Below are 26,774 nucleotides of genomic sequence, written 5' to 3'. Positions count from 1 at the left end.
AAGTGATTCTGCGTTGGATTTACATGCTGACATTAGTTCCATTCAATATCAAAAAATTATAACGAATTGTTACTAGTACTTGCAAGTTTTTACGGGAAATGCATTCAATAACCCAAAATATATGCAAGAGGAACGAATTCGAGAGCGTAACCACCCGAGAGAGCTGCAAATTTTTGCAAGTAAAAATTTTACTAGCAGGAATTTGCTGCAGTCAAAAAGTAAGGTTATGTTTCAAATTCAAATGTAAACAAACTGAAACATAATAAGTGAAATGAAAATATGGATGAAAAATTTAAATCTATTGTATATTTTTTTATTTTTATTATAATTTGAACTATTCCTAATTAAAAAGAAAATTGCGCGCCAAAACTTAACCGTCAGAAGCAGTGAAGTGGGTGCCAAGGCGCGAATGTGCTGACTATTTGTTTGATGACAGGAGATACTTCGTCTTGTCCTCGTTTACCACCAGACCCTTGCTTTGCTTCCTTATACAACTTGGAAAAGGCAGAACAGACGTTTACGCTGCGTTTACGTGCATTACAACCATTTGCTTTTATTGCACATACAATAGATAATTAAGTGACAGTTCACACCGGTTCGTTACTTCCAATATAACCCAGGCATCATTGGGAAGAGTAGCTCTCTTACTCTCTCAAAAGTTTTCCCAGTGAGAGAATTTTCACATGCCTGAACGACTTACTGTAATTTCTTCAGCGGTCATCTCTACCGGATAAAGTTTGAAAGTCGCATTTAATTTAATTTTCACTCTAGACTTTAGCACTGTTTCTCTTATTTCTCTGTATATCTTTTATCATGCATATGTACACATAACAGTTAATTTTGTAACTAACTTTTCACATTTCAGCTGTACGTCTGCAACAAATATTTAAGAGATCGGCGTTTTTTAGCCTAGCTTTTGGCTCCTTTGGAATATCGTACAAGAGCCCTTGAATTCGTTGTAATTTTGTAAGTGACGGGCAAAACTCATTATTAATGTAAAAGATGCTGTATTTNTGAGGAGGATAAGAGAGTGAAATGCAAGTTGTGCGGTCAGCAGTTGTCTGTGTCAAATAAATCCACTTGCAGTCTTATTCGTCATATGGACAGACGGCACCAATATCGGTACAACAGGAATTCTAGGCGGGAGCACCTTGAAGAAGAAGTACTTATTAACATCGAGGATAACAGCCGTGATCTCATCAAGCCTCTTCCAATGAAGAAGCAACGTCTAAGCAATCAACAGGTAATAAAGAATATTGTTTGAGAGTATCATCCCTTCAGTTTAGTAGAAGAAGTAAAACTTAAAAGGGTGTATCCCAATTATAAGCTTCTAACCATTAAAACCATTTTCGGGCATATGAGCATACGTAAGAAATTCTCTGACAAAAAGGAATCAACTGCCCAAACCCACGGGAACGTAAAAACCCCCTTTTCCTGCCCGAAATGAAACATCAAATCGCCCAAAATTATAACAAAAAAAGATTTCAGCTGCAGTATTTTTTTAAACATACTTAAAAATAAGTTTGTTTGATCGATCATAGAGGGGTGTTTTGTAGAAATGTTCATCAAAAATCAGTTCAGGTCAATAATAGAATTTCAAACAACGCCACACTGTAACTTGGCGGAACATATAATTTTTAATTTATTTTCGGTTTTTCTTAATTACGAAAAAGCATCTGTGAAGTACAGAACGAAATAGTATTCAAACATAAAAATCTCAAAAAAATTAATTTGTTTAATATAAACAAAAGGTCGTTTGGTGCAAAATCATTTGTATTTGAGCTTTAAACAAACGGGACATAGTTAATTTCTTATTTTTATTTATTAACACAATTAAATTGGTGAAACCAAACTTCAATTTCCAAGCGATGCACTTAAGTGGCAACAACCAAAGCCGCCTGAATTAACTCTCAAATTCTGGGCACGAAATGTGTTTTTTGCGATGCGTACTTCTGGACATTGTACCGTTTTACCAGTCCAGATTGTGCGGGAATGCTTATTCAACTTTCAATTTGTTTTGACAACATTGAACAGCTGATGGTTTGACACTTTACCAGATTTTGCCAGCAAAAATTATTCGAATAAGATCAAGGCGAATTAATATAAGGTGGTGTTACTAGCTCAGCTGATTTTGTGTATGTGTTTCGCCGCACGGCTTCTGCCCACCATGCAAAACATGAGGAATAGGCAACAATCGTCAATGGCAACAAATTGGCGACTCACCGATTTATTGCTGTGGTGACAAATCGGCAACATCACTTCATTCATGTCAATTTTGAATAAAAAAGTTCTCAAAAATTCCGAAACTTATGAATATGGCGTCAATAGTATTGGCCAAAAGCATCTAAATTATGCCCAAGGACCAGATTGAAAAAATAGGAAGCCTCACAGCGAGAAAATGAATTAATTCCGATTGTAAGTTGCAATTTGGTATACAAAAAAATAAATGAAGTATTAAAAAGAATAAAATTATTCCGAATATCGCCTGAAGCGATAAGAAAAGGACTCATCAGGTAATAAGAAAACGACTCACCCAGGCGAGTTGCCTTCGGCGGACGTTTTAGAGCGACCGGTAATAGAAAATCGATTCGAAGGCAATATTACCGGCAATAAATTTGTTTCCGAGGGCAACACGTTTTCTTATTGCCGGCAACACAAATTGTTTGGTGGGTGATATCAAATTGAAAAATTTTGTTTGAATTTCTACACACACTCTTACAGATTTGACAGTTTATGCCGCCAAAGCAAAAACAAAATACATGTCAATTTTTGTTTTTGTACTCCTGCTATCACCTTATATTAATTCGCCTTGGAATAAAATCTTGCAATTCTGACAAAGAGAGGACCGATTTTACTTCCCCATTTTCCCCCTACTTTGCCAGAGAGCCGAGTACGGGTGCGCTTTCTTGCAACTTCTCGCGAATCAGGAAAGGCAACTATTATTTGGAGATTTGCTAAATTATACGCAAATACACAGGCAAATGAACAAAAGTACTTGCAAAACTTGATATTTTTTCGCTACTCAAACAAAACATCGTGGTTGGGGTTTCTTTAAATATTCGTATGTTTTTCGAGTAATTTTTTTGTTATTTTTTTTTTTATATATGTATGTACATTAAACTGCATCACCAAAAAAAGTTGCGGTTTTTCCGCCGGGATTACAAAATCTATTATATTTTAAGACGTCCACCAAAATATTTCGGAAAAACATTAAGATTTAAGCAAGCTGGACCGATTTGAAAATACCTCTAAAAATCAAGTTTTTTATGAATAAAAATAGTTTCTTAAAGAATTTTTTGAAAAAGGTCCCCTCAGATGACAAATTAGATTAAGCTTAAAAAATCTGCATAAAAATATTTAAAAATCTTTTCAACGGAACCGTAAGAATGAGGTTGTTGATGCTGTTTTTTTTTACTTATTTCAAAGATTGATTTACGAAAAACTTTAATAACTGGGTCAAACATGTTCTGATTTAGACTTATGGGATCTCAGTAGAAAATTATTTTCACACTGGGTTTATTTCTGGCCAAAAAAACGTCATTCGTGTCCCGTCTTGTTTCTTAATTCAACTTTGAATGACCTTCGTTCATCCTACCTTTCTCTTCCATCCTTTGAATGAGTCTATTAGCAAAGAAATAAAAAGGGTGAGAAAATACCTTTCCGGAAGAGTTTAGATTCAGTTTTTCAAGTTTTTCCTATACCAATCTTCCGAAATATTTTGGTGGACGTCTTAAAATATAATAGATTTTATAATTCCAATGGAAAAATAGTACAGATTTTTTTTATATGGGGAGTGATGCAGTCTAATGTGCATACATATAAATCACAGTTTCAAAGTTTAAGGTACCCACACATATGTGCGATTCTGTCGGTGCGAATCCGTACCGACGAAAATTACAACAATGCAGACCACAGTTTTAAATTAACAGCCACACACTTACGCGATTTTGCTGCAACGATTTATTCGAACATTCACCGTTCTTCTTTTAGTCGTGCCGAAATCGTAGACTGCCGCGTTTCGAGAACGAAAAATGCCAATAGACGGATTTTATAAGATTGAAACAAAAATGAGCGTAAAAAAAACAAAATATGTTTGATGTAGTAAAGTTAATTTTATTTTTGTTGAAAAATCCCACCATACAAATTATGAGAAGTAGGCAACAATCGTCAATGGCAACAAATTGGCAACTTACCGGTTTATTGCCGTGGTGACAAATCGGCAACGTCATTTCTTTCATGTCAATTTCGGAATAATTAAGCTATCAAAAATTCCCAAACTTATAAATTTCGTGTCAAGAGTATTATTCAAAAATGTCTAATTTACTCCAGAGACAGGATTGAAAAAATAGGAAGTACAACAGCGAAATTAAAAATTAATTCCGTTTCTATGTTACAATTTTGCATATAAAAAATAAATGAAGTATTAAAAAGAATCAAGTTATTCCAAAAAGCGACTCATTCAGGTAATAAGAAAACGACTCGCCTAGGTGAGTTGCCTTCGGCGGACGTTTGGTGAAAAGAAATCGATACGATGGCGATATTACCGGTAGTAAATTTGTTTCCGAGGGCGACACGTTTTCTTATTGCCGACAACAAAAATTGACTGGTGGGATATTTTTTGTTAGACTATAATTCAACAAATCCTCAATATTTGAATTTTTTAACCTGAATATTTAGAGAATTTGGGGGGATGCAGTTCTATAGCCCATACATTTTCGGTCTAATGAAGTGCAAGTTTCTACCGGCATTTTTAGCATTTGAGTTTCGTTGTGAAGGTGGTGCGGTAGCGAGTCATCCGGTTTCGGTCCGGAGGGCCGTGTTCTGGCATGTAGCTACGTCCTCTGCACCCTGCTAGTCCCCTGCGACCACACGGGCGCTGCAGAGTTTAGAACCGGCCGAACAATTTGGCCTTGTATGTTTGTATTTGTCCCAGGTGCTGCCGGCTAGCGACGTGAAGGCAGCAATCGAAGGTAACTCCCTGAATGTTTGGTTTATTCACCGTCGGAATTGGTTCATCTCAGCTGTAGTCTGACCCCCTTCGTCCAGGTGAGGAAAAGGTTTGCCAAGGATTTCACAGTCGTGAAGGTTAGGCACCTTGGTTCCAGGAGACAACCGTTTACTTTCGAGCACAAGTCATCAATTCCATTCCCAAACAGCATTATCGAGCAGTCGTCAGCATAAGTGACAACAGAGACTTCTCTGGTTGTTGAGGCGTTTTACAGGCTCTTTAAGTGCTGGTTCGCACCTTCGCGTTGTGCGAGCTGGTAGCCGTGGGTGGGGCTGTTTGGCTTTAATAACAAGGTGCCACAAAGCTTGTGGTGCCCTGTAACGCCTGAGCAGGTTCTTCGATTGCAAGAGTTGCACTTAACTGAAGCGGAGTTAGGATGGAGTCGGCAAATGCAGGATATGTTTTGGTCCGGGGTTGGACTCAATGCCCGCCCGAAGAAGAAGGATGCGGAGCAATCTGGCTGTGAGGTATTTCTGCACGGACGCCAAAAAAATGTATGGGATTTACCGATTTAAACGGGATTAGCTCGCCGAAACAACAGCCCTTCGTCGAGTAAAATGCAAGCCATTCCGGTACGTAGAACTGGTTATCGTGGAAATGTGGTTATGATTCTTGTTGTAAAATTTTTCACTAGCTCTGTTGGCTCGGCAATTTTTGTTCTCTTTATGGTTGTCAAAAATCTACTAAGAACTTTGCTATCAATTGGCGCAGCCCTTAGAAATAAAAGATTTATGAAGACAGCCCGACACGTCCCAGTGTGAAGTTAAAGATTTTTGCACGAGATTTTTCTTCTGGCAATTCGTGAAGTGTCAAACCATGATGTACATATGCGCAAATGTGAAATGCAACTGTAGCTTAGCAAACTTGTGTGTCTATACCTGTACATAGNGGGTATACAACAATCCTATTGGGTGAGAGCATAAAAATTCCGACTGTACTATTTCACACACATTTTTGGACCACCCTGATGCACATATATGCACAAACAGAACAGAGCGGTAAAAAGCACTAGCGAATGAAAGCTTACATCCGGGAAGCAAATTTAAATAAACTTTCGAATTATATTTGCCTATGCAGTTTTTAACTAAACGAATAAACTTAAAAAAATTGTAAAGGTTGACAATTTTGTTATTGATTACACTTCATTGTAGATATGTGCTTACTAAATCTTGTATTAATCATTAATTTCATACTTCTTTCAACAAGGACTTCGAAAAACAAAGTAACACTTCTGTGCGGAATCCACCACAGGATGAGAGGGATTTGGAGTACAATATTTGCTCGGTAGATTCTACTCAAATACAAAAAGATTATACATCGCTAGTGATGTATCCTGACGAGGATTGCGCTATGGATAATGAACAAACTCTTACTAATGAAATTCTTGTGAAAAAAAGGACGCAGAGTTTGCCTAAAAATGAGGCTACTAATTTGGAAAATTTTACGTCGGATCCTTTAATATCTGTGTCGCGTGTGAAGCCGTTTACTAACAAATCGCAAGGATCGGAGGCTAATATAAAATGGGAAGAAATATTTTCTCAATATATATTATGCGAGCTTTATAGATATGAGTACAACGACGCGCAGAGGTACATACATACATATATTTCTTTTAAACTACAGCCAAGACACATTGAACAGGTTGTATCAGTAGATCAGCTGATTTGATTTTTTTTTTTTCCAAATTATTTGGTCTCGAAAATGACAAATATTTTTAATTTCTTCTCACAAAAATTCTAAATTGTTAAAATCTATTTGCATATGAAACCCTTGTCCATACAAAACAAGCAATTGAATAGCAGCTTTTGGAACGTTCGCCCAACTCAGCAGCTAAACCGCTGATTACTGGGTCGTGCAACTGGGTAAGAAAGATTATTATTATGATTCACAATTTTTATGATAGTTGATTCACAATTTTGAAGATAGTTGAGTTGTAAATTGGTATTGTTGGACACAACTCAACTCAGCTTTGAAAACATAGTTGTCTGCCAGTTGTTTGATAATAGCATCCTCGAGCAATCAGTAAAACATAATTCGTAACTAATTTCCATTTGTTTGATTGTAATTATTTTAATATCATTGAAATAACATAATATTATTAAAATACCAAAATTTTCATCGAATTTCCGACTTTTTCAATGGCTACAGTCAACTGAAAACAGTTGTGAACGGCAATAGCAATGAATAGTTGTCTCAGACACAACTCAACAAAGTTGATTAAGTTGAGTTGTGAACCATAATAAGGGCCGTTATTTTTTCCGATCTCAATTTATTCGAAAAAAAAAATCGGAACAATTTTTGACACTTTCGATACCAGAAGCAACAACAAAATACACGCAAATGTTGTTTTTGCTCTAATGCTACTATTTACCTGTTTGATATGCCTTGGCTACAACTAAAAACAATTGTCGAATTTTTATATTTGTATTTCTTTTTCGTTGAATATAGATTGAAAGCACAACTCACGCAAGTTTGCCTAAATTTTGAGCCACTTGAACAGGACGAATAATCAACTGTTTGCTTAATTTAATATATTCAGTTTTATAATTACTAATGTATATTAGAATAAGATTGATGATAAAAAAAAATAAAATAAAAATATATATATAAATATTTTTATTATTGCTATATGTATTTAAGTTCAGTTTAGAAAAAATTCTGTAAATTACAGTAGTTAAAGAGACAAAAATATAAAATCAGTTGTTCAATCAACACCACCTTGTATTGATGCGCCTTGATACTGTGCATATATATTTATGTGTTGCCAAAATTTTACCTAGCCCCATAAGCTATGTAGGTTAACTTCTGTCGTTCGTATTCACCACGAGAAATTTAAAATTTTTAGTTTCATCAGTCAAAATTTCCAATTTTTTTTATCAATTGGCACATGGCATTAGCGCAAACCAAGCCGCATCTAAACAAGGTGGTGTTACTTGAACAGCTGCTATGCTATTTTTGTCTCTACACTAGGACAGAAGAATGTCATCCAAGGCGAAATGGTGTAACTTCAGGATGTCTTTCGTTTAGACATTCTGATATACCAAAGGGTAATAACAAAATACACGGAACTTTTAATAAGCAATTTCTATCACCTTTATGAATGCGCCTTGAGCGCAAACCAACTATCCGACAAAGAACGTAAATCTATTACGTTCCTTGCATCTGACAAACGTGGTATATCCAACAAATTTCTAGGCAAATACCACAACAACAAACCTGTAATATGTATTAAATGTGAAGAAAAACATATGACAAATACTAAACAATTAACAATAAATCAGCTAAAAACGTTTTGTTTAATCCAAAAAAACCGTTAAGTTTCACAAGGTCAAAAATGACCTTAAGGACAAATTAGGTTCATAATTTAAGGGACTAATTAGGGGTAAGTTTGCAGCATACAAATTTTTACAAATAATGACCGTGTGACGGTGCCTATAGTGCTTTGCTTTGGACATAGCAGCTTCGTTTACACATAAATATCACTAATTATAACTAGTTTCAGCTGGAAAGCGTGTCTTAAGTTATTTTTTGGCCTACCTGCTAGTTTCTCGTAAATTATTTTTTTTTTTACATTTGAAACGTCAACAAGCGAGGTTACGCACAGTCATGGCGCAATAATAATAATACCACCATGATGCACAGTTGCTTTAATTTGTTTCATTATTGTAGCTGCTATTAAATCCCGCTCGGCTCGGCTCATCCGTCAACATCGTCGTCAGGGTCATCTGAAGGGAGGCAAAAGAAATGCGCAGCTTTCATTCGGTCCATAGGGACAGTGGCGTTAGCTGGGCGGGGTTTCTGCTAGTTGTCGTTTCTTAACTGTTTCTTTATTTCGCTTTCGGTGAGCGTAACTCTGTAATTTGTCGCATTTTTTCTTTTTCCTGATGGCTGCATTTCTTTATTCATTTCAAACGCATTCTGTATATTCCGGCAGTGAAATGGGATTATCTGGAATATATAAAGAAACGCAGCCGATAAATATCTGCTAAAAAAGTCAAGAAACAAAGCTAGAGTTTTTTTAGCATCACGTTGCCAACTATTTTACGTAGATAAGTGAGTGGAGTTGCCAAAAGCCGGAAATTACCCAGAATTGGGACAGTCTCGCACTCCCTCTTCAAAAGAAACACAACTCAAAATAATGCGTTTGTCAGAAAATGCGGAAAACTATTTCTTAGCGCATGATAATCATATGGGCTTGGGCGACTTTACCCCAAAAAATTAAAACAAAAATTTGCCCCCACTTTTGCTGAAGGATAAATAAAAGCTCTGTGTACATTTTTAGCGCCTAATCTCATAAATACTAAATTTTGAGTTGTGACTCTTTTAAAGACGTTGTGCGATATGCTGCCGCTGAACAGTGTTGCCAGAAAATTTTGGTTACAAATCTTTCTAGTGATGATAAAATCTTGAAAAAAAAACAATAAAAAGCTTGCTGAAACCAGAAAAAAATAACTTTTTCTCTAGAAATATCTTAATTGAATGTTTTATAACCTTAAAACTTAAATTTTATTTTATTTGTTATACAAAACGGCAACACATATTATTTAAAAAAAAATACACAGTTCATAAATATATAACAATTTTACTTGACTAGTTCACAAAACGTACCATATCCCATGAACCAAAAATACAAGATCACGCAAGAACGTGACGTTGTATTTGTAACTGGTTTTGAGAAAAAAATTTGCAACAGTGGGTTCGTGCAGATATTAGGTCGATGTTATGCAGACAAACTTTTGTTTGCCAAATTAAATGGCGGCTGCTTAGTTTGCTCGGAAGTGGTTATGTCGAGTTTGGCATAGGGTTGCACGTTCATTTCAGATGTACATAACGCGCACAATTAATATATTTTTTATGATATCGTATAGGCAATTAACTGTGCCCTAATCTTTGAAGCTCCTACAGCATAAATTCAGTTCTTTGGCTTTCGGTATCACGGCAATTTTTGTGTATAGCAACAAATGTCTAAAATTTTTTTATATGACAACACCGAATTAGCTGCAGTTTGACCAAAATAAAATTAGTTTGTTGTGAGAGTCGCCAAACACGCTCTATCCGAGTTTGCTGCAACAAAATTTACACGCAGTTTGCCAAATAAAATTTCTGCATAACACCGATCTTAGTGTTAATTTGTGATAATTATCTGTTAAGAAACAAAGCTATTATCTTGTAAAACTTTTTCTGATTATTTATGAAAAATATCATTTTGAAGATAAATGGGGGTTTCTGGCAACACTGCCGCTGAACCGTTTTGGGAAATTTTTCTCTTTCTTTTATCTTCTTTTCGCCTGAAAAAAGCAACACTGTCATGCTGAAGAAGAAGAAGAGGAAGAAGGAGTTTCTTGTGGTCGTTGTCGTTGCTCGACGTACAGAAAAATCTAGCGAAAATTTATAAAATTGCAGTTAAATTCTTCAAATTAAAACAAACAAATATAATACTAATAGAATTTATTCCTTAATTGACGTCGGAAAACGGTTAAGGTGTGTTAAAATTGTGGTAGGCAGTGTGTAAACCAATTGTGGAAAAAAATTCGCACAGCGGCGAATTGTAAAGAAGAAACGAACGGAAGAATAAAGGCAATGATCAAAGACGGCGTGAAAATTTTTCAAGAAAATTCGACTGAAAATTTGTTGAGGTTTTTGGGAAATATTTAGATAATATACTTAAAAAGGCCTTTAATTTGGTATGAAATTAGGTGCTCTAATCGTGGAATGTGCAGTACCGTACCGATTAGTAATTTTTTTTTGAGTACGAGTGCTTGGGTTCCGAGTGTCAGCGTTCGCTGCGACGTTGACGTTTGTTTCGACAGCCGTCACTACCGGCTGCGACGTTAGCTGCGACGCCTGGTCGGAAGAGGAAAAATTTTCTGTCTACTGTAGGAAAAGGAAAATCATATTTTGGTTATCAAAGCGAATTTTAAAAATATTTATGATTCGATGAAAGAAAATTATTTTAATTGGTTAAAAAGATTAGTCAGTGAAATTTTTTTTAAATACTATTCCACCAAATAACATTTAATTTAAATTTTAAAGAATTTAATTGTACTAATATTTATATACATATGTTTTTTGTTATAAAATCTTCTGCAGGAGCGGCGAGCAACGGAAAGATTAAAAATAGTTAGAGAAGGATAAAAGCAGACGAAACTAAGAGCTGATAACCTAACTAAGTTTAAGTGGAGGAGGTATAGAGTGTGAAGCAGAAAATCGAAAGACTGAAGGAAGCTGATTTAAGCCAGGTGGAGGTGCGCTAATTAACAGCGCTGTACCACAATAGTAGAAGGATATTTTCAGGGAAGAGCCTACGCTTAGAACTTCTATTTGCCTAATTTTGGACTGTTCATTTCTACATAATTCAATCAAATTCATTCAACAACTTGCACTTGCCGCAATTTATAAAATTGCATCGTGTTAATTCTTGAAAGGCAAAGAATACGGAAACAAAATGGATGATTTAATGGTTGAAGTCAGGCTCGACAATGGCGCCTATTATAAGGTAAGATTTATTGTAAATAACTTGAATTCTTTTGTGATAAGCTTCAAATTTGCGCGCGGAGTATATCGCCAAAAAATCGAAACGAGTGGAGTGCGTGATTGCTACAGTGAATTGTTGCGAATGTCTAATTTTAATTGTTTTATTAATAAATCAGCGCTGATCGCCTCAACAATGCTAGCTGTGTCCGAGAATGGCTAAAAGTAAATAGTAGTGATATAGCAACGAGTGGTGAATTGTGGCAACGACCATCATCGTGGCGGCATTTCATGTCGTTCATCGATGATGGGAGTTTGCTGCTTCTAACGTGATTATATATGGATATGATCGACATAAATATCGGAACATTGCGTTACCATTATGGGGTATAATTTACCCCAACAATAGGGGTTTATATCTGTTCAAGCTATGCCGATTTATGCGTGAGGACCGTTTTAAGCATACACATCTTTAGTAACCGTACTTTTTCAATTTCATTAATACAAAAGCAGCATATACACTCATCAGGCATGTACACCACCCCAATAAATTCAGAGCGTTGGAGGGACGAGTGCTTTTTGCATTTCTTTCATTAAGCCCAATATGAGGAGCATGCATAAGTTTCTACTCATTCAGCGGTACGCACGCCTTCCCTTTCATTATTCCTTGCTATTTTCCACTTTCCCACACATACATTTTCGAGTTATTCGCTTCATCTATGCTCGCTGTGGTCATCGCCGTAGTAAATTGTCATTTCTGTCATTCTACTCCACACATTTGCCATACTAGTTCTTGCGCACTCGCTTTGGCTATCTGCTTCGCCGCCTGTTTGCGGCGCGTCTGGGGCTACTTGTACTGCTGACAGTGGCGCTGGCGTGGAAGAACACATTGGGTATGTTGTTGTTGTTGTTGGTCGTTTCAGTCTTGCGTATAATGTTTTCTTTCATCAATTGTTCCTCGTTTATTTTCCTCCTCCGAGTATCTCTTTGGATTTATCATTGTATCTGTTTTAGCCACAGCCAGTACGAATCTAAAAATGTGCCGGCTGCGAATACCGCCGCCACGACGACTTTACCAATTTCAGCTGCTGCTGCGTCGGAGCTTATTTTTTACTCGCTCTGCTTCTTCCTCCTTCCAGTGTTTATATTTGTGCGATTGTTGTGACTTTTGCTTGATGATGCGATGCCAATGAGAAAGAAGTGCTTTACTGTTTTTGTTGCTGTTTTGTGTTGTATACAGCGCTAAAGCTCGAAAATATATTGTGGCGAAGAGTAGAAATTGTACACAAATTAACTTATAAAATGGGGGTTCCACCTAGCTATTTACATTTCTTTATTTTTCTTATCAGTTATGCTTGTAGCTCAATCTGTGAGGGAGTAAGGTATGTTTATATGTACAATGCAACTTTGGCAAAAAGTACAGAATAGTTATTTGTGTTATTCAGCATTTTTTTATTACAAATCAACTGATGTGTCAGTTGATATGAAGGGAAATTGATGCATGAATAATTGCAGTTTTAACGATCGCTGACATATTTGCCCCTTCTGGTTTTGTGTTTCATCCAAAAAGCAGTATGTATATACTTACTATAAAATTCGAAGTTTTTTTTTGCAGAAGACCATTGTGGCTGCGTCTTATTGTTATCTTAAAAAATAACAACTGTGTTTTTAATGCAACAACAACATAATTTTTCGAGCATAATTTGTGTTTTGCTTGTTTTGGCTTTAGCTTTTGTAAAATAGAGTATGTTGCGTTATTTGGTAAAATGTTATGCTGCGATAAATGCGAGGTTTTCAGTGCTTTTTTTATGATAAGAACTATTCAATTTCACGAAGCCCCGCCCCGCTACCTTCTTCTTTGGCGCTCTAACCACCCAAGCGATTTTTGCCTGCTTCAAGCGCAGAAAGTATAGAATAAGTAAACACATACACCTTTTCAGGGTTAAGCAAGAATTGCCAAAGTTTGTAGAACTTTTTTTTCTTGCACAATGGTAAATTTTTGTCCACTCTAGTAGGTTGTGTTAATTTTTTTATTTAAAATCCTATTAAAAAATTCTGAGTTTGTGTCTACTCGACTAGACATAGTACTTGCCCAATAAATAATAGTGCTTTCTGCAGCCCTTGCTCGCGACTATACCCTTGTGCACAAGTGCGCTCGTATGCAAAGTTTCGTATTTGGGGTTCTTTTCTTAATTTTAAACAGCATTATATCATGAAAACCTCATAGTTTAGAATGCTCTTTAGGCTGGTGAGTATGGCTTTAGTGCTGGTCCATTTGAAAAACGACCCCAAAACTGTTGAGAGGATGCTGAGGATTAACAAATCTCGAGTGACGAGTTTGACGAGTTTCCACTCAATGCCAAAATGGAATTGAAAGTACTTTATGCTCTATTCTGTTTAAAAAAATCTCTAATCTGTTTTTTAATATTTTTTTTTAACGAAAATAGTAAATAGAACAAATGTGCCGGAAAATGGATTTTGGTTTAAGACATTTTTATACCCGAGCGCACTTGTGCACAAGGGTATATTAGTATATTAACTTTGTTCACATAACGGTTGTTTGTAACAGCCAAAACAAATCGAGATAGATAAAGACAAATTTATACATAAATGCTCAGAATGAGAAGAGAAATCGATTAAGCCATGTCTGTCTGTCCGTCCGTCCGTGTACGCGATAACTCCAGTAAAAATGGGGATATCTCAACGAAATTCGGTAATTTTTTTTTCTAACGGCGGTTGAATGGCATGCAAAGGCAAACCTCCGAGTGTACTTCTGGCATGAAAAAGCTTCTCATAAAATGTATTTTCTGTTCGGAGGCGGCGTAAAAGTGTAAATCCATCCATTTGTGTAACAACATCAAGACGCACGTCATTAATCGGAGGAGAAGCTCGGCCAAACACTTGAAAAAAGTGTAAACGCCAAAATATTATATTATAAGCAAACTGCAACTATAAACTACACGTTCCACTGTCCTTTAAAAATACAGAGTACATACAACCAGTGCACGTACTACGAAAAAATTAATAGTGGTAGATTTCACATACAAAATATTGTAGAAGTTGGTAGACTACTTAAAACAAATAATATTAGATAGTTTTTACTCATATAGGATAAAATATGGCGAATTCAAAAAATGTGTAAAATTGTTTGGTGTAATTTTTGTTTTTTTTATACCTGATATCACCTTATATGAATTCGCCTTGGGGTAAATGGTATTTTTATATAAAACAACACAAAATCCATTTCACGTCAATAAAATATTAAACACAACCTATACATCGATTCGAATCGAATGAAATAAATTGACAGCTGTTTTCCCTTGAATAGAAAAAGCGAAGCCACTCGAATGCCGCAATCTCAAAATGAAATTTCGAATCGAATTTTTTTCGATCATGGATGCCCTGATTTGGGCCGTGTATTAATTTAATAGGAGGCTCAAACAATTACTATTTAAGAGGGTTGAGGTTTGCCACCCATTCATTTGGTCACCCTCACAATCGTATTGCAATCGAAAACTATTAATGTACACAAACAGCTGATAGAGATGAAATTTCACTTTTAAATTGATTATGGCCAGAGGTAATTTTTCATTTTTATTTAAGGAAAATATTTGCAGATCTTAGCATTTGTTGGTAAAAATGGTAGAAAATATAATATAGTTAAAAAGTTGGTAGACCTTTCAATAAAGTGGTAAAGTTCGTACAACCAACATGTACTTAAACTCAAAATAGCTGGTATGCAATTGGTAACTTTATCAATCTTTACCCGGAAAGAAGTTCGGACGGCTTTGGGCACGAAAAAGAAGGCACTTATGATTCAATAGTGAAAGGCATTTACTCTTTATTATCAATTTCCTTAAGTCCGTGAATTATTTCTGGGCACTATTAAAAATTAAACTCATGTCATGGCTGAAATAAGCTTATGCGAGTTTTCATTTGTCACTGTTGACAGTTATAATTTCGAGAAAGTAGAGAATTTTGTTTACTTGGGCTTCACTTTGCATTTCCGATTGGCAACAGTTGGCAGAGAGAGGAGCGACTGGCGTGCTTTCTTGAACTAGGCCGAAATATTTGGAGTTCTTATAAGTTATTTTACAAGTAAAAACCATCAAAATAAATTTCATTATGTTAATAAGATGATTTTGATCAGCTGTTTTTTTTTGCTGGCAAATTGCTGCTGGTTAAAAATTTTCCAGCATAAACTAGCAGATTCTCATCAAAATGAAATGTCAGTTTGGTTTCTCAATTTCCCGTACTTTGCTGGATTTTTGTGTACACGAACAGCAAAACCTGAAAGTTTTTGCACCTTATGTGTGAGAAAATTTTTTAAAGTCATCGATAGTTTATAATAAAAGTATTTTCATAATAATTATCAGGGAGATAAATAGTTTTAAGTCTTCAATACTTTAGATAAAAGAAAATACCTTTTCGTTTTAGTTTTTGAGTTTATGAATACGCCTTGGTTCCGCACGAACCCGCGGTATCCAAAAGAGAGTAGCCAGAGTTACCTTTGCCAAAAATCAGAGTAATAGAGATCGAAAATTTAACTTATTTATTGGATTGTCTTTCATTTTCATGCCCGCAACAACAGACTTTTTCTCCGAGCAGAAATTGACAAAGCCAAAAGTGGAAAGCTTTTTTCGTGGCAGAAATACATTCGGAGGTTTACCTTTACTTACCTCCTTGGGGCGACCCTTATTTGAAAAAAAAAAACGTTTTTGGACGTTGCTCGGACCAGGTATCGAACCTTGGACCTACCGAGTGGTAGTGCGCACCTCGTAACAACTCGCCCATGGCGCTATAGCTTTTTTAATTCTCATTATATCAAGATTTTTATCTAACATATGCTTGACAAAAGTAGAAAAAATCAAACAAATGCCACTGCTTATGTTTTTCTTGATAGCTGAAATTAGCTATCTTGTTGCTATTTTTTCTCAGCTTCTGCTGCATTAAGAAATGCTTACTAGCTGAATCTAGAGCCTGTTATTTTTTTTTGCCTTCCTCACGCTCCTGGCCCTTTTGATACGTTGGAAAGAGTATTTAGTTTACGGTCAAATTACACTTGCCAGCCTTGGCCCGTGTTGTATGTAAAGTTGGGAACAAAAAAACTACTTTCTACAGAGTTGACGTTGCAAACTCTCCATAAATAACTATGTCTACATGATGTCGAAGGCGAAGAGTTGTTAATTTTAAGCGCTAATCGATCTAAACGAATCAATTTATGAATGTATTTGTTTGACTATATTCAAAAGGAACTAGATTTGCATGATTTGTTTACACTCTTTTAAGTGCTATATGCTCAAAAAATTATTATAAAATTTCCACTAGTTTATACTCAATCATCTAAGCAAGTTGCTCTCTTTTAAGGGCATGGTGACAGCTGTATGCGACGATGGCGTTTTCGTGGAGGTTGATGGGTAAGTTTCCAAGAAAACTTAAATATTGCAATATATGTATAAACATTTATGTGCTAATTTTTTTTTATGTTCTCCGTTGACCTGTATTGTTTTGAAGAGTTTTATTTTTTTTTTTTTGTAAAAAAGCAACGATGTGCAAAAAACCCTATTTGAAATTGATTTAAATTAGTTTTTTTTCAGATACCACTTAATACCAAAACTAAAAGTCATACACTAATAAATACGAGTTTTATTTATTTCCATTTAATGCTATTTATAATACATTAGGGGTAAACTCGATCCGTGGCATACTGTCTAGCATGGTGCATAGATAGCATAAATTTATTTAAATGGCATGATTGTATAATTTTGTTGTTGTTTCATGTCTTCAAACAGTATGCACCGGATCGAGAATACTCCTATTATCTACCGCTAATCACAGAATATGTGCCCAAAAGTGCAACAGTCTTAAGTACTCTTATTGTAGATGAACATATCTATTTATATGTATGTACATACGATATGGACGTTCGTATAAGTATCACTAGAATGCATTGAAACGTCACAGAATGTGTAGTACGGACAAGAATAGAATTTTTTTACTATAACTAAAAATAGGCGCGGTCCTTCTCAATTGTCTTGTATCGTTTATTGATTACCACAAGTTTTGGAAGTGAAAAGCGCACCGCGCACGGTGCTCAAGGCGATGTTGTTATTTCTGCAGTAAAATTTCCTTTTAATAGCCTACGCCATGCGTAATATGTCGAACTGGTAATTGTCACAGAAATGCATTAAAAATATGTATATATTTATATATGTATATATATATACATATATCCCGTCCGCGATGTGGCTATTGACGCATTCAAGTCTCATGTCACTTGACCCATTTTGAAAATATGCATTTACATACATACATATGTGCATATGGGAATTCTCTATTTTTTCAAAATTTTCATTAAATATTTCCGGATGAAAATTTGTGTCGCTGCCATTACGGTCAGGGGCCGTCGCCACCCCCTTCAACCCCGATGCAAGCCAGCATTTTGTTTGCGCATTCTGTGCTTTTTGCTCAGAGCGTAGCAGCATGCGATCATTTCTGTTGGCATACTGCCAAGAGTCGCCAAATCAGCATACATATCTTCCACTTCTTGTACACAATGTTTTTTCTATCAATTTACTGTTCGCGATGTTGTTCTGTTGTTTGTTTTTTTTTTTGGTAGCACTTGTTGGTCACCACATTCCCCTGTACTATCTCTGCTTACGCGCGCCGTTCTTTCAGCCTTTCAACTGACTGTCTTCGCAAAGTGGCAACTATCAATGCAGATTAATTTCGGAACTATACAAAACACCTGTCCAAAATTTATAATTCATTTGGACGTGAATAGCTCAGACAAGTTGAAGGAGGATCGCACACACTTGGTGGTGGTGGCGGTGGTAGTGGTTATTTATTAAAATGTCATCACAGCAGACTGTGTGCGCTTGCAGGCACAGAAGTGCTTTTGATTCATTTTTCTTTTATTGCTATTTAAAATCACCCTTCTAATTGCCTGAGTCTGTCACTTAACGCTTTAGTTTATGTATTTTTATTTTTGAGACATTTCTAATTCTCTTTTTTATTTCTTCTATGCTTTCGTCACCCTCGGGTTCATCATTGGGCGTTGAATATACAGCTGCCCCGAGGTACAAAAATATCCTTTCTCAAATGTGCGTTTCCCGCCAGAAGAGAACGAGAATCCGCCCACTTTTGAGGAAGGTATGGAAGTGGAAGTGTTCACCCGTTCGACGGAGCGTGAATCATGTGGCTGGTGGATTGCTTCCATAAAAATGATTAAGGCTGACATCTGCGCTGTTGCGTATATTGGCTTCGAAACACCGTACACCGAAATCTGTGAATTGAAGCGTTTACGCGTCAAAAATCAAAATCCGCCATTGACGTCCAAGTCGTTCTATCAGTTCTCGATACCCGTACCAGAGGAATTGCGACAGGAGTGAGTTATTGTTGCTGTTGTTATCGTTCATTATCATTAACGTTTTTTTCAAATAATTAAACATAATTGGTTTTTTGGGTATTTTCTCTTCTATCGAATGATATTTTTGCAGAGCGCAAAAGGATGGTATTCACAAGGAATTTCAGCGTACAATAGGTGCTGGCGTGTGTGTTTACAATCGTGACTTGGATAGTCTGATTGTGATTTCCAAATGGGAATACACTCAGAAACGTGCTAGCATGCTGAAGGATATGCATTTTCGCAATTTGGCACAGAAGGTTTGCAACTGTATGAAATTTTTTAATTGAAATAATAAAAACGATATTTTACAGGTAATGCTGCTAAAACGAACTGAGGAAGCTGCGCGCCAATTGGAATCCACTAAACTGCTTAATCGTGGGTGAGTTTATAGAACTTTTATGTAACATATATTATGTGAATATGTATAAAATCTGGATACGTTGTTTTTAATATTGAAGCAGTAATATCAGGTGGAGGTGACAAGCAATTGGCGTGTTTTTACCTCGCTTTTATTAGCTTGCGATGTAACAATGTAATAATGATGCGCCTAAAAGATGCAGCAATTTCCATTATCAAGTTACATACATAAAGAAGGTAATGTCACCGTTGGTAATGCAGTTAAATATTCAGCAATTCAGCTATGATGATTTGTGGAAATTCCTGCATTGCATATCTCACGGTTGCCCGGTTGTACTAGCTTATGAGATGGTAACCAAATTTACCGCTTAAAAAGAGAGCACAGAATGCGAAACAGGTTTAAAAAATGACAGACACTTTAATTACCGGTTTCAAAATTTATGTTACCAGCGAATGAAAATTCCAAAGATTGATATCACGTGTTATTCTATTCGTTATACATACGGTGACCATCCGTCCTGTATTATACGGGACAGTCCTCTTTTTCGACCGATTGTCCTAGTAATTTATTTATTTTAAACGGGACGCCAAATGTTCTGTATTTTTTTTATGTCCTGTATTTGTCCGGTATTCGGTGTTTCGACGCCTTAACAGCTCATTAAAATGTCATACCTATGAACGAGTTTTAAGTTATGTTGGTATATGATCGTAATTTTCTCCATAAACAGTTAATATTTTCTAATGTGAATGCCTGCGATTCGCATCGAAGGAATACATACAGTGACGAAAATAGAAATTAGGACTCGACATTTTAGTAAGTTTCGGCTTTTTTCCCAAATTTATTTAATGTTTATTATAGCTGAATTTTTTTGTAAGCGAGCAACTCTTTTGGAAGCTGGCAACCCTGTTGGTAGCTGGCAAGAAACATGTGATTCGTTTAATGGGATTTAGATACAAAATTCAATTTAAATGAGTAATTATGCGAGGTATTTGCGTAATATGTATACTTGTTTAAAATATAAGTCTCGTATGTAAGGAAACAAAAATTTCAATCTCCATTTTCCCATTAACAATTCACAATAGAGTAGTTTTTCACTTAACAACATTACCCTTCAGGTCGCGTATTTTTTAACCGACCTGGCTGAACTCTGATGAATAGCTAGTTCGTGTTGTTATATACTTTGCGTCTATTACGTCATTTAAGCGAGTGTTTTTTTTTTTTTGTAGCTCAGTTGCAAAAGAATGCACCTTATTCATTTTATGAAAGTAAAGCTCTTCTCAAATTTCAAACTTTTTAATTAGAATCTTTAGAAAAATTTGGTTTGCTGTTTTGTGACTCATTAAAATTGAGTATAACAAAGTGCGAGTAGAAAGTGCTGCTAATTTTTTTTTTCAAAAAAATGGCCGAATATAATTACTTTGTATGAAAAAAATGCGTAACACCATCAACAAAAAAAAAGCCAAAAATTAAGGGTAAGCCTTAGCGACTTAAAATTACACTTTATTATACTGGAATTTAACGATTTTTTTTTTAATTTAAAATTTTTATTAAAATTTCGCGGTGTAAAAACTCGAGAAAATTATCCTACGAATTTGTGAATATACTAAAAGGATACTGTTTCAAGGCTAATACATCTAGGATCATTGAAAAAGGATCTAAGATATGTAAGTTGTTGTGAACAGAATTTGAAAAATTATTTTTGTCCCGTATTCGGCTCTCATAAATAATGCTCACCGTAGTTATACATAATAGTTTTAAAATCAATTGAATTTAAGACTAAAAAGATTAAAATAAAATTATACACCTCTATTGCGTGTGTCGACTAATAATAATAATAGATTTGGCGCTTACACATATGTTAGTGTTTGGCCGAGCTTCTCCACCGACTTGTGGCGTGCGCCTTGATTTTGTCACACAAAGCGGAGGGACCTACAGATTTACGCCGACTCCGAACGGCGATGGTATTTTTATGAGAAGCTGTTTTTCATGGCAGAAATACACTCGGAGGTTTGCCATTGCCTGCCGAGGGACGACCGCTGTTAAGAAAAAACCTTTTTTCTATATTTTTTTGCGATGCTGCTTTGACCAGCGCTTGAAGCCAGGTGCTGATGAGTGGAAGCGCGCACTGCTTACCACTACACGACAGCGGTCGACTAGTAGTAGATAAACGACTGTTAGGGCCGTTTTCACCATCTCTGGTTAACACTAATCTCCAGTTAAATATCGTTACCGACGTTACTGATTCCATACATATAACGTCGGTAACGATATTTAACTGGAGATTAGTGTTAACCAGAGATGGTGAAAGTGGGCCTTAGTCGATTATCGATTATCCGTGGTATTTTCAAAGTTGCTTTCTCGCTCAATAAGTGAGTGTGAATAGTTTATAGTCGCTAATCCTTCTACAAACAAACACGGCTAATAATTTCTTTCTACACAATAATAGCTAATAGTAGTATTAAATTGGTTGTAGAATTGTAAAGAATTATAGTTAAAAAAGTTCTTTAAGAATGGAAATTTAAAGCAATTCCCATTATTACTGTCGTCAGGTATGTAACTTGAGAAGGGAAATCGCTGCATTTTTTAGAAGTGTCAATATTACATATTACATCCCAAGCTAATAAAAGTGAGGTGAAAAAAGGGTTGTGCACCGCCACCTTGTGATCTGTTGTGCTCTCTACTCTTCACAATATTTTCTCTAAATCTGAATCCCTTCGAAAGCTCAGCACCGCTTTTCGGCGGTAGGGAGTTAATATGTTCATGTTGCGGCTACATTAAGCCTAGATTTCTCTCATGTCTACTTCATACTCCCATCACAATATGACTGTATAGTGATTTGTCATAAGACGACTTGCAGAACCGCCATTTTGTGTATATAAGATGTGGCGTAGCAAATGGGAGACTAAAAGTGTGTTAAAGTCTAAAGAAATCCTAAATTTGCCGACTAAAACCTTTAAAAGTAAATATTTTCTCCGCATTTTTCTTCCCTTTTGCAACCCCACTGGCGTTGAGTTGCTATCCATAATCGACACTACAAGTTTCTCCTGCATATTTTTTGTCTCATACATTTCCTAAACTTGTACTTTCCTTCTTCTATTTATAGTTATACCGATGAATTTCAAGTACGCGAAGATTTGATGGGCTTGGCCATAGGTTCACACGGTGCCAATATACAAGCTGCTCGCCTCTTGGAGGGTGTTACAAATATCGAATTAGAAGAGAAGTCGTGCACCTTCAAAATTACCGGTGAATCTGAGGATGCTGTGCAGCGGGCACGCTCTATGTTGGAGTATGCCGAGGAATTCTTCCAGGTTCCTAGAGAGTTGGTGGGCAAGGTAATTGGCAAAAATGGTCGAATCATACAGGAAATCGTGGATAAAAGTGGAGTATTTCGAATTAAGGTATGCGTTATATTTACATATAAATGATTTTTTCGTTTAATTGTTCAATATTTGAAAATTGCATGCGTTGGGATTCGCTCAGATCGCAGGCGATGACGAACAGGATCAGAATATACCACGTGAGCATGGTCATGTACCGTTTGTGTTCATCGGCACCGTTGAAAGTATTTCGAACGCCAAAGTGTTGCTGGAATATCACTTAGGGCACTTGAAGGTAAGTTTGCATATTTGAAGGAAATCAATTGAATTTCCTACTAAAAAATGTGCAATGCTTTTAATTTAGGAGGTGGAGCTGCTGCGTCAGGAAAAATTGGAGATCGATCAACAACTGCGAGCAATACAAGAGTCCACAATGGGATCTATGCAAAATTTCCCCGTCACACGGCGATCGGAAAGAGGGTATAGCAGTGACATTGAGTCGGTGCGTTCGGGTCGTGGAGGACCGCGCGGGCGTGGTAGAGGACGAGGTGGTGGTAATGGTGGCAATCAGCGTTATCATCAAGGTAGTAAAGTTTCAGCACATACATATGTAGACGTAATAATATAGAGGGAACTTTTTAAATTTTGTAGGTCGTCGGGACGATGATGACTATAATTCCCGCGGTGATCATCGTTACAACGATCGCAGCGCTGGCGGTGGTGGTGGCGGTTATCGTGGCGGAAATGATCGACGAGGCGGTGGTGGTGGTAAGCAAAATGGTAAAATATCAAGTGCCCAACTCAAACACTAGTGTTTGAATTCACATTCTCTATATTTCATTTTTATTTATTGTGGTTCGTGACATTTTTGTCTGGATAATTTAGGACGCAGAGAGCAAAACGGCAGGGATCTAGGCAGAGATCATTACCACAATCATAATGCGGATATGCGTGAGGACACGCGTGAATTGAGTAGCGTTGAAAGAGGTGTGTATAATGAAATGTGTTTTGGAAGTGAAACTTCTTTAGCGGCGCTAGTGAATTAAAAGATCGGCACGAACACTTTTAAACCTCTTTATGTATGGGAAGTGCGTCTCTTCTCCTTTTTTTTCCTGCCGTCTAATATAATAACTTAATATAAACCTACCATTTCAATCAAGAATACGTGAAATTTTGCAGTATGATATCAAAGCAAATAAAAGAGTTTCACTTCCGAAGTGTGGCCTAGATGCACTCATGTTATTTTTATATTAATTATTTAGTAGAATAACATGTAATTTGTTTATTTTGTTGTAGCTGAAAGCAATTCGTCATACGAAGGCAGTTCAAGAAGACGCAGAAGGCAAAAGAACAATAACGCTGCTCATAACAGTGAGTATGATGTCGCCAAATTAAACTTTATATACATAAAGGGGATTTAAAGTAAATTGTGTGCCAAAAATTGTAGAAGTTTCTAGATGAAATGTAAATTATTAATTAAAAGAGTTTTCTTCATAATAAGGATGAAAAAGTGTAATATACTTATACATATTATGTATGTATATCATTTTCGAAATTTCGTTAAAAGCTGTAACATTTAGATAGTTTATCAATTAAGGCACACCTCCTTTTGCTTCCAATTGGCATATCCTATTTGCACCTTCGTAGGCACTATTCGTACGATAATCCTTGTTATTCTTTTTGCAGCGAATGGTGGGGTTACCAATAACAAATCCCAACAAAACAAACAGCCACAAAACGCAGATAACAACAAAATCAACAGTGGAGGTGGTGGCGGAGGAGCTGGCAGCTCGTCGGAGCGATCCAAACAACAGAGCGTGAACAGCAAAGATGGCAGCAATGTGGCAATTAAGGGTAACCTTGAGAAACCACAACAGCAACAGCAGCAGCAATTACAACAGCAGCAGCAGCAGCAGCAGTTACCACCGCAGCAACAGCCGCAGCAACAACAACAGCAGCAGCCACAACAGTCGCAGCAGCAACAGCAGCAGCCGCATCATCAACAACAGCATCAGCAGTCGAAACCGAGACGCAACAACAAAAACAATAGAAACAATCATGCGGACTCGCTGCAGCCACAGGATAACAACAAGCGGGAGACACTTGTTAATGGAACGTCCTAATGGGCAGTAAAAATGTCTGTGCATACAATAGCCTCAGCCGCGACTGCAACAACAACAGCGACATCAGAATATGTAGTAAAAGCAACAACAACAAACGATGAGGAATTAGGATGCAGCATAACAACTTCGAAGCATTAAATGAATTGAATGAGTTGAAAAAACTAAAACACAAAATAATTAAAAAATAAAATTATTAAAATAAAAACAATAAACAAAACACATTAAAAACAACAAAAAAAGAAAACAAAAAAGAATACAGCAAGTTGAGAGATTTTTTTAAAAAAATAAAAAAATACATATGAAAAAAAAATAATCACATAAAAGAAAACTGAAAATTAAATATATAGAAAATAGTATACTAACTCGATGCAAACGAATTATACACACATACACCCGTAAACATAAACACATAATAATCATTTGAGATAAAGCATGAATGCGCGAGCCTGTCACTTTAAAATAGAATGCAAAAAATTTAAAAGCAAAAATCACAGTTTGTACATGGAAGTGCGCACGCAAGTCCAAGGAATGTTACTAATTTATGTGGAGGCAATAACAGTAACTAACTTAAATACAACTTCAACTTTTACATTTTCTTAATATTATCTTCTATTGCAAACTGAAAAAAGAAAGATGAAACTGTTTCTTCTTCAACAATAGTTACACCAACAATTTTTTTTATATAAAAACAAATGTGAGAATAATAAGTGCGGTGCGTGCTTACTGTGAGATTTAAAAAATTTAACAACTTCACAGCCAGGCTAATATCATTCACAATTCAGTCATTCACTCCTTATCATCTGTTCATTTTTCGCTGTGCCGCCGCATCATCCTCTTTCATCAACTTTGCTTTCGAATATAAGATTTATTTCGCTCGTCCCTCCATTTCTACTTCCACATCATTCGTGACTAATCCTTGCCCAAATTTTGCTTACTTACCACTAGCGTGTATAATTCGTTGTACAAATAGAAACAAAAATGCAAATATCTTTATTACTTCAATAGTATTTTTTTTTTAATTCGATTACCAAAATTTATTATTCGTTTAATTATACTTTCGAACTGTAGTTGTCAGGTTGCAAAATACACGAACAAATGATCCATAGCGCGATTTAAACGTAACAGGAAGCCCTAAAGCTGATACTGATACACTCGCACGCGCATTTGCGAAAATAAAAAGCAAAAATCATACCCACCTTTTTTCAACATGCAATCCATATGCGTGCAACTGCGTAAAGGAAACAAAACAAATAGCAATGTAATAAAAAAAAAAAACCAAAACATTTGCCAATTGTTTATGCCAATTTGAGTGAATGAAGAAAGAAAAAAGCAACAATCGCCATCAGAAACACCAGCAAAGCTAACAACTACATGAACTTTATTTAATACTTTGTAATAATAACATTTATTATTTCAACTTTTTTCCACAACCAGTGCGTCGTATACTAACTTAATATTTAATTAAATACTCTTAAATTATTTAAAAGGAATAAAAGAAAAAAAAATTATAAAAAGCCAAGGCATATATATTACTACTATTACTACTGCTTTCGTATGTACAAGTATGGGTTACAAGAGTGCAGCAGCATGCAATATTCAGTGCAGGGAAGTTGCGAAATTGCGAAAAACCCCGAACACACACACATTCATGCATCCGTACGTTATTCCTTGTGTGCAAAAAAAAAAGAAAAAAAGTAACTAAAATAATAATTGGAAATTTCCACGAGTATTTAGCTACATATGTAAATTTACTTCTTGAAGTAGTATGGAAATAAGTAATCGCAAAGCGCAAACGCAGGGTGAAAAGTTAAAAATATAAAAATTAAAAAATAAAAAGAATGCAACCAAGTAATGCAAAAATTAAAAAAATGATGAGAATGTCAGTTATTTGTAAGTAAAAGAGTGTAATACGAAAGAAAATAATAGAAAACAAAGTATATACTATACATATAAAAAAATTAAAAAACCGTAAAATCGAGTGAAAAATTTTGGAGAAAAAAAAAACAGAAATACTAAAATAAATATATTTGTCAATTTACGTTTTTCAAAACCGTAAATTAAATTACGTTTCTTAATTACTTGACTA

The 26,774-nt window shown here is 35.8% G+C and overlaps 2 protein-coding genes across 3 annotated transcripts; both read left to right on the top strand.

The window, feature by feature from the left end:
- The first annotated feature begins 1,023 nt into the window (after window positions 1–1,023).
- Window positions 1,024–7,609, top strand: LOC108370357 (uncharacterized). Its single transcript, XM_017625680.1, has 3 exons — window positions 1,024–1,243; window positions 6,215–6,597; window positions 7,457–7,609. The coding sequence occupies exons 1-3, from the start codon at window positions 1,100–1,102 to the stop codon at window positions 7,515–7,517; spliced, it is 588 nt and encodes a 195-aa protein (XP_017481169.1). The 5' UTR covers window positions 1,024–1,099; the 3' UTR covers window positions 7,518–7,609.
- Window positions 7,610–10,325: 2,716 nt separating this feature from the next.
- Fmr1 (synaptic functional regulator FMR1) lies at window positions 10,326–24,915 on the top strand. Of its 2 annotated transcripts, none has more exons than XM_017625682.1 (13): window positions 10,326–10,489; window positions 11,099–11,504; window positions 16,847–16,896; window positions 18,549–18,866; window positions 18,979–19,144; window positions 19,199–19,266; window positions 22,349–22,646; window positions 22,729–22,860; window positions 22,930–23,149; window positions 23,217–23,333; window positions 23,451–23,552; window positions 23,862–23,936; window positions 24,252–24,915. In XM_017625682.1, exons 2-13 carry the CDS (start codon window positions 11,454–11,456, stop codon window positions 24,686–24,688), a joined length of 2,034 nt encoding a protein of 677 aa, XP_017481171.1. In that variant the 5' UTR covers window positions 10,326–10,489; window positions 11,099–11,453; the 3' UTR covers window positions 24,689–24,915. The 2 variants fall into 2 exon arrangements, with proteins under 2 accessions (XP_017481171.1, XP_017481170.1); XM_017625681.1 differs by having other exon boundaries at window positions 23,217–23,345.
- Window positions 24,916–26,774: the final 1,859 nt, after the last annotated feature.

This window comes from Rhagoletis zephyria, unplaced genomic scaffold (assembly GCF_001687245.7).
Source record: "Rhagoletis zephyria isolate East Lansing unplaced genomic scaffold, Rhagoletis_zephyria_1.1 Rzeph_scaffold_04172, whole genome shotgun sequence".
Taxonomy (NCBI): domain Eukaryota; kingdom Metazoa; phylum Arthropoda; class Insecta; order Diptera; family Tephritidae; genus Rhagoletis; species Rhagoletis zephyria.
Note: the sequence above shows the minus strand (reverse complement) of the source record. Positions and strands in the feature narration are given on the sequence as shown.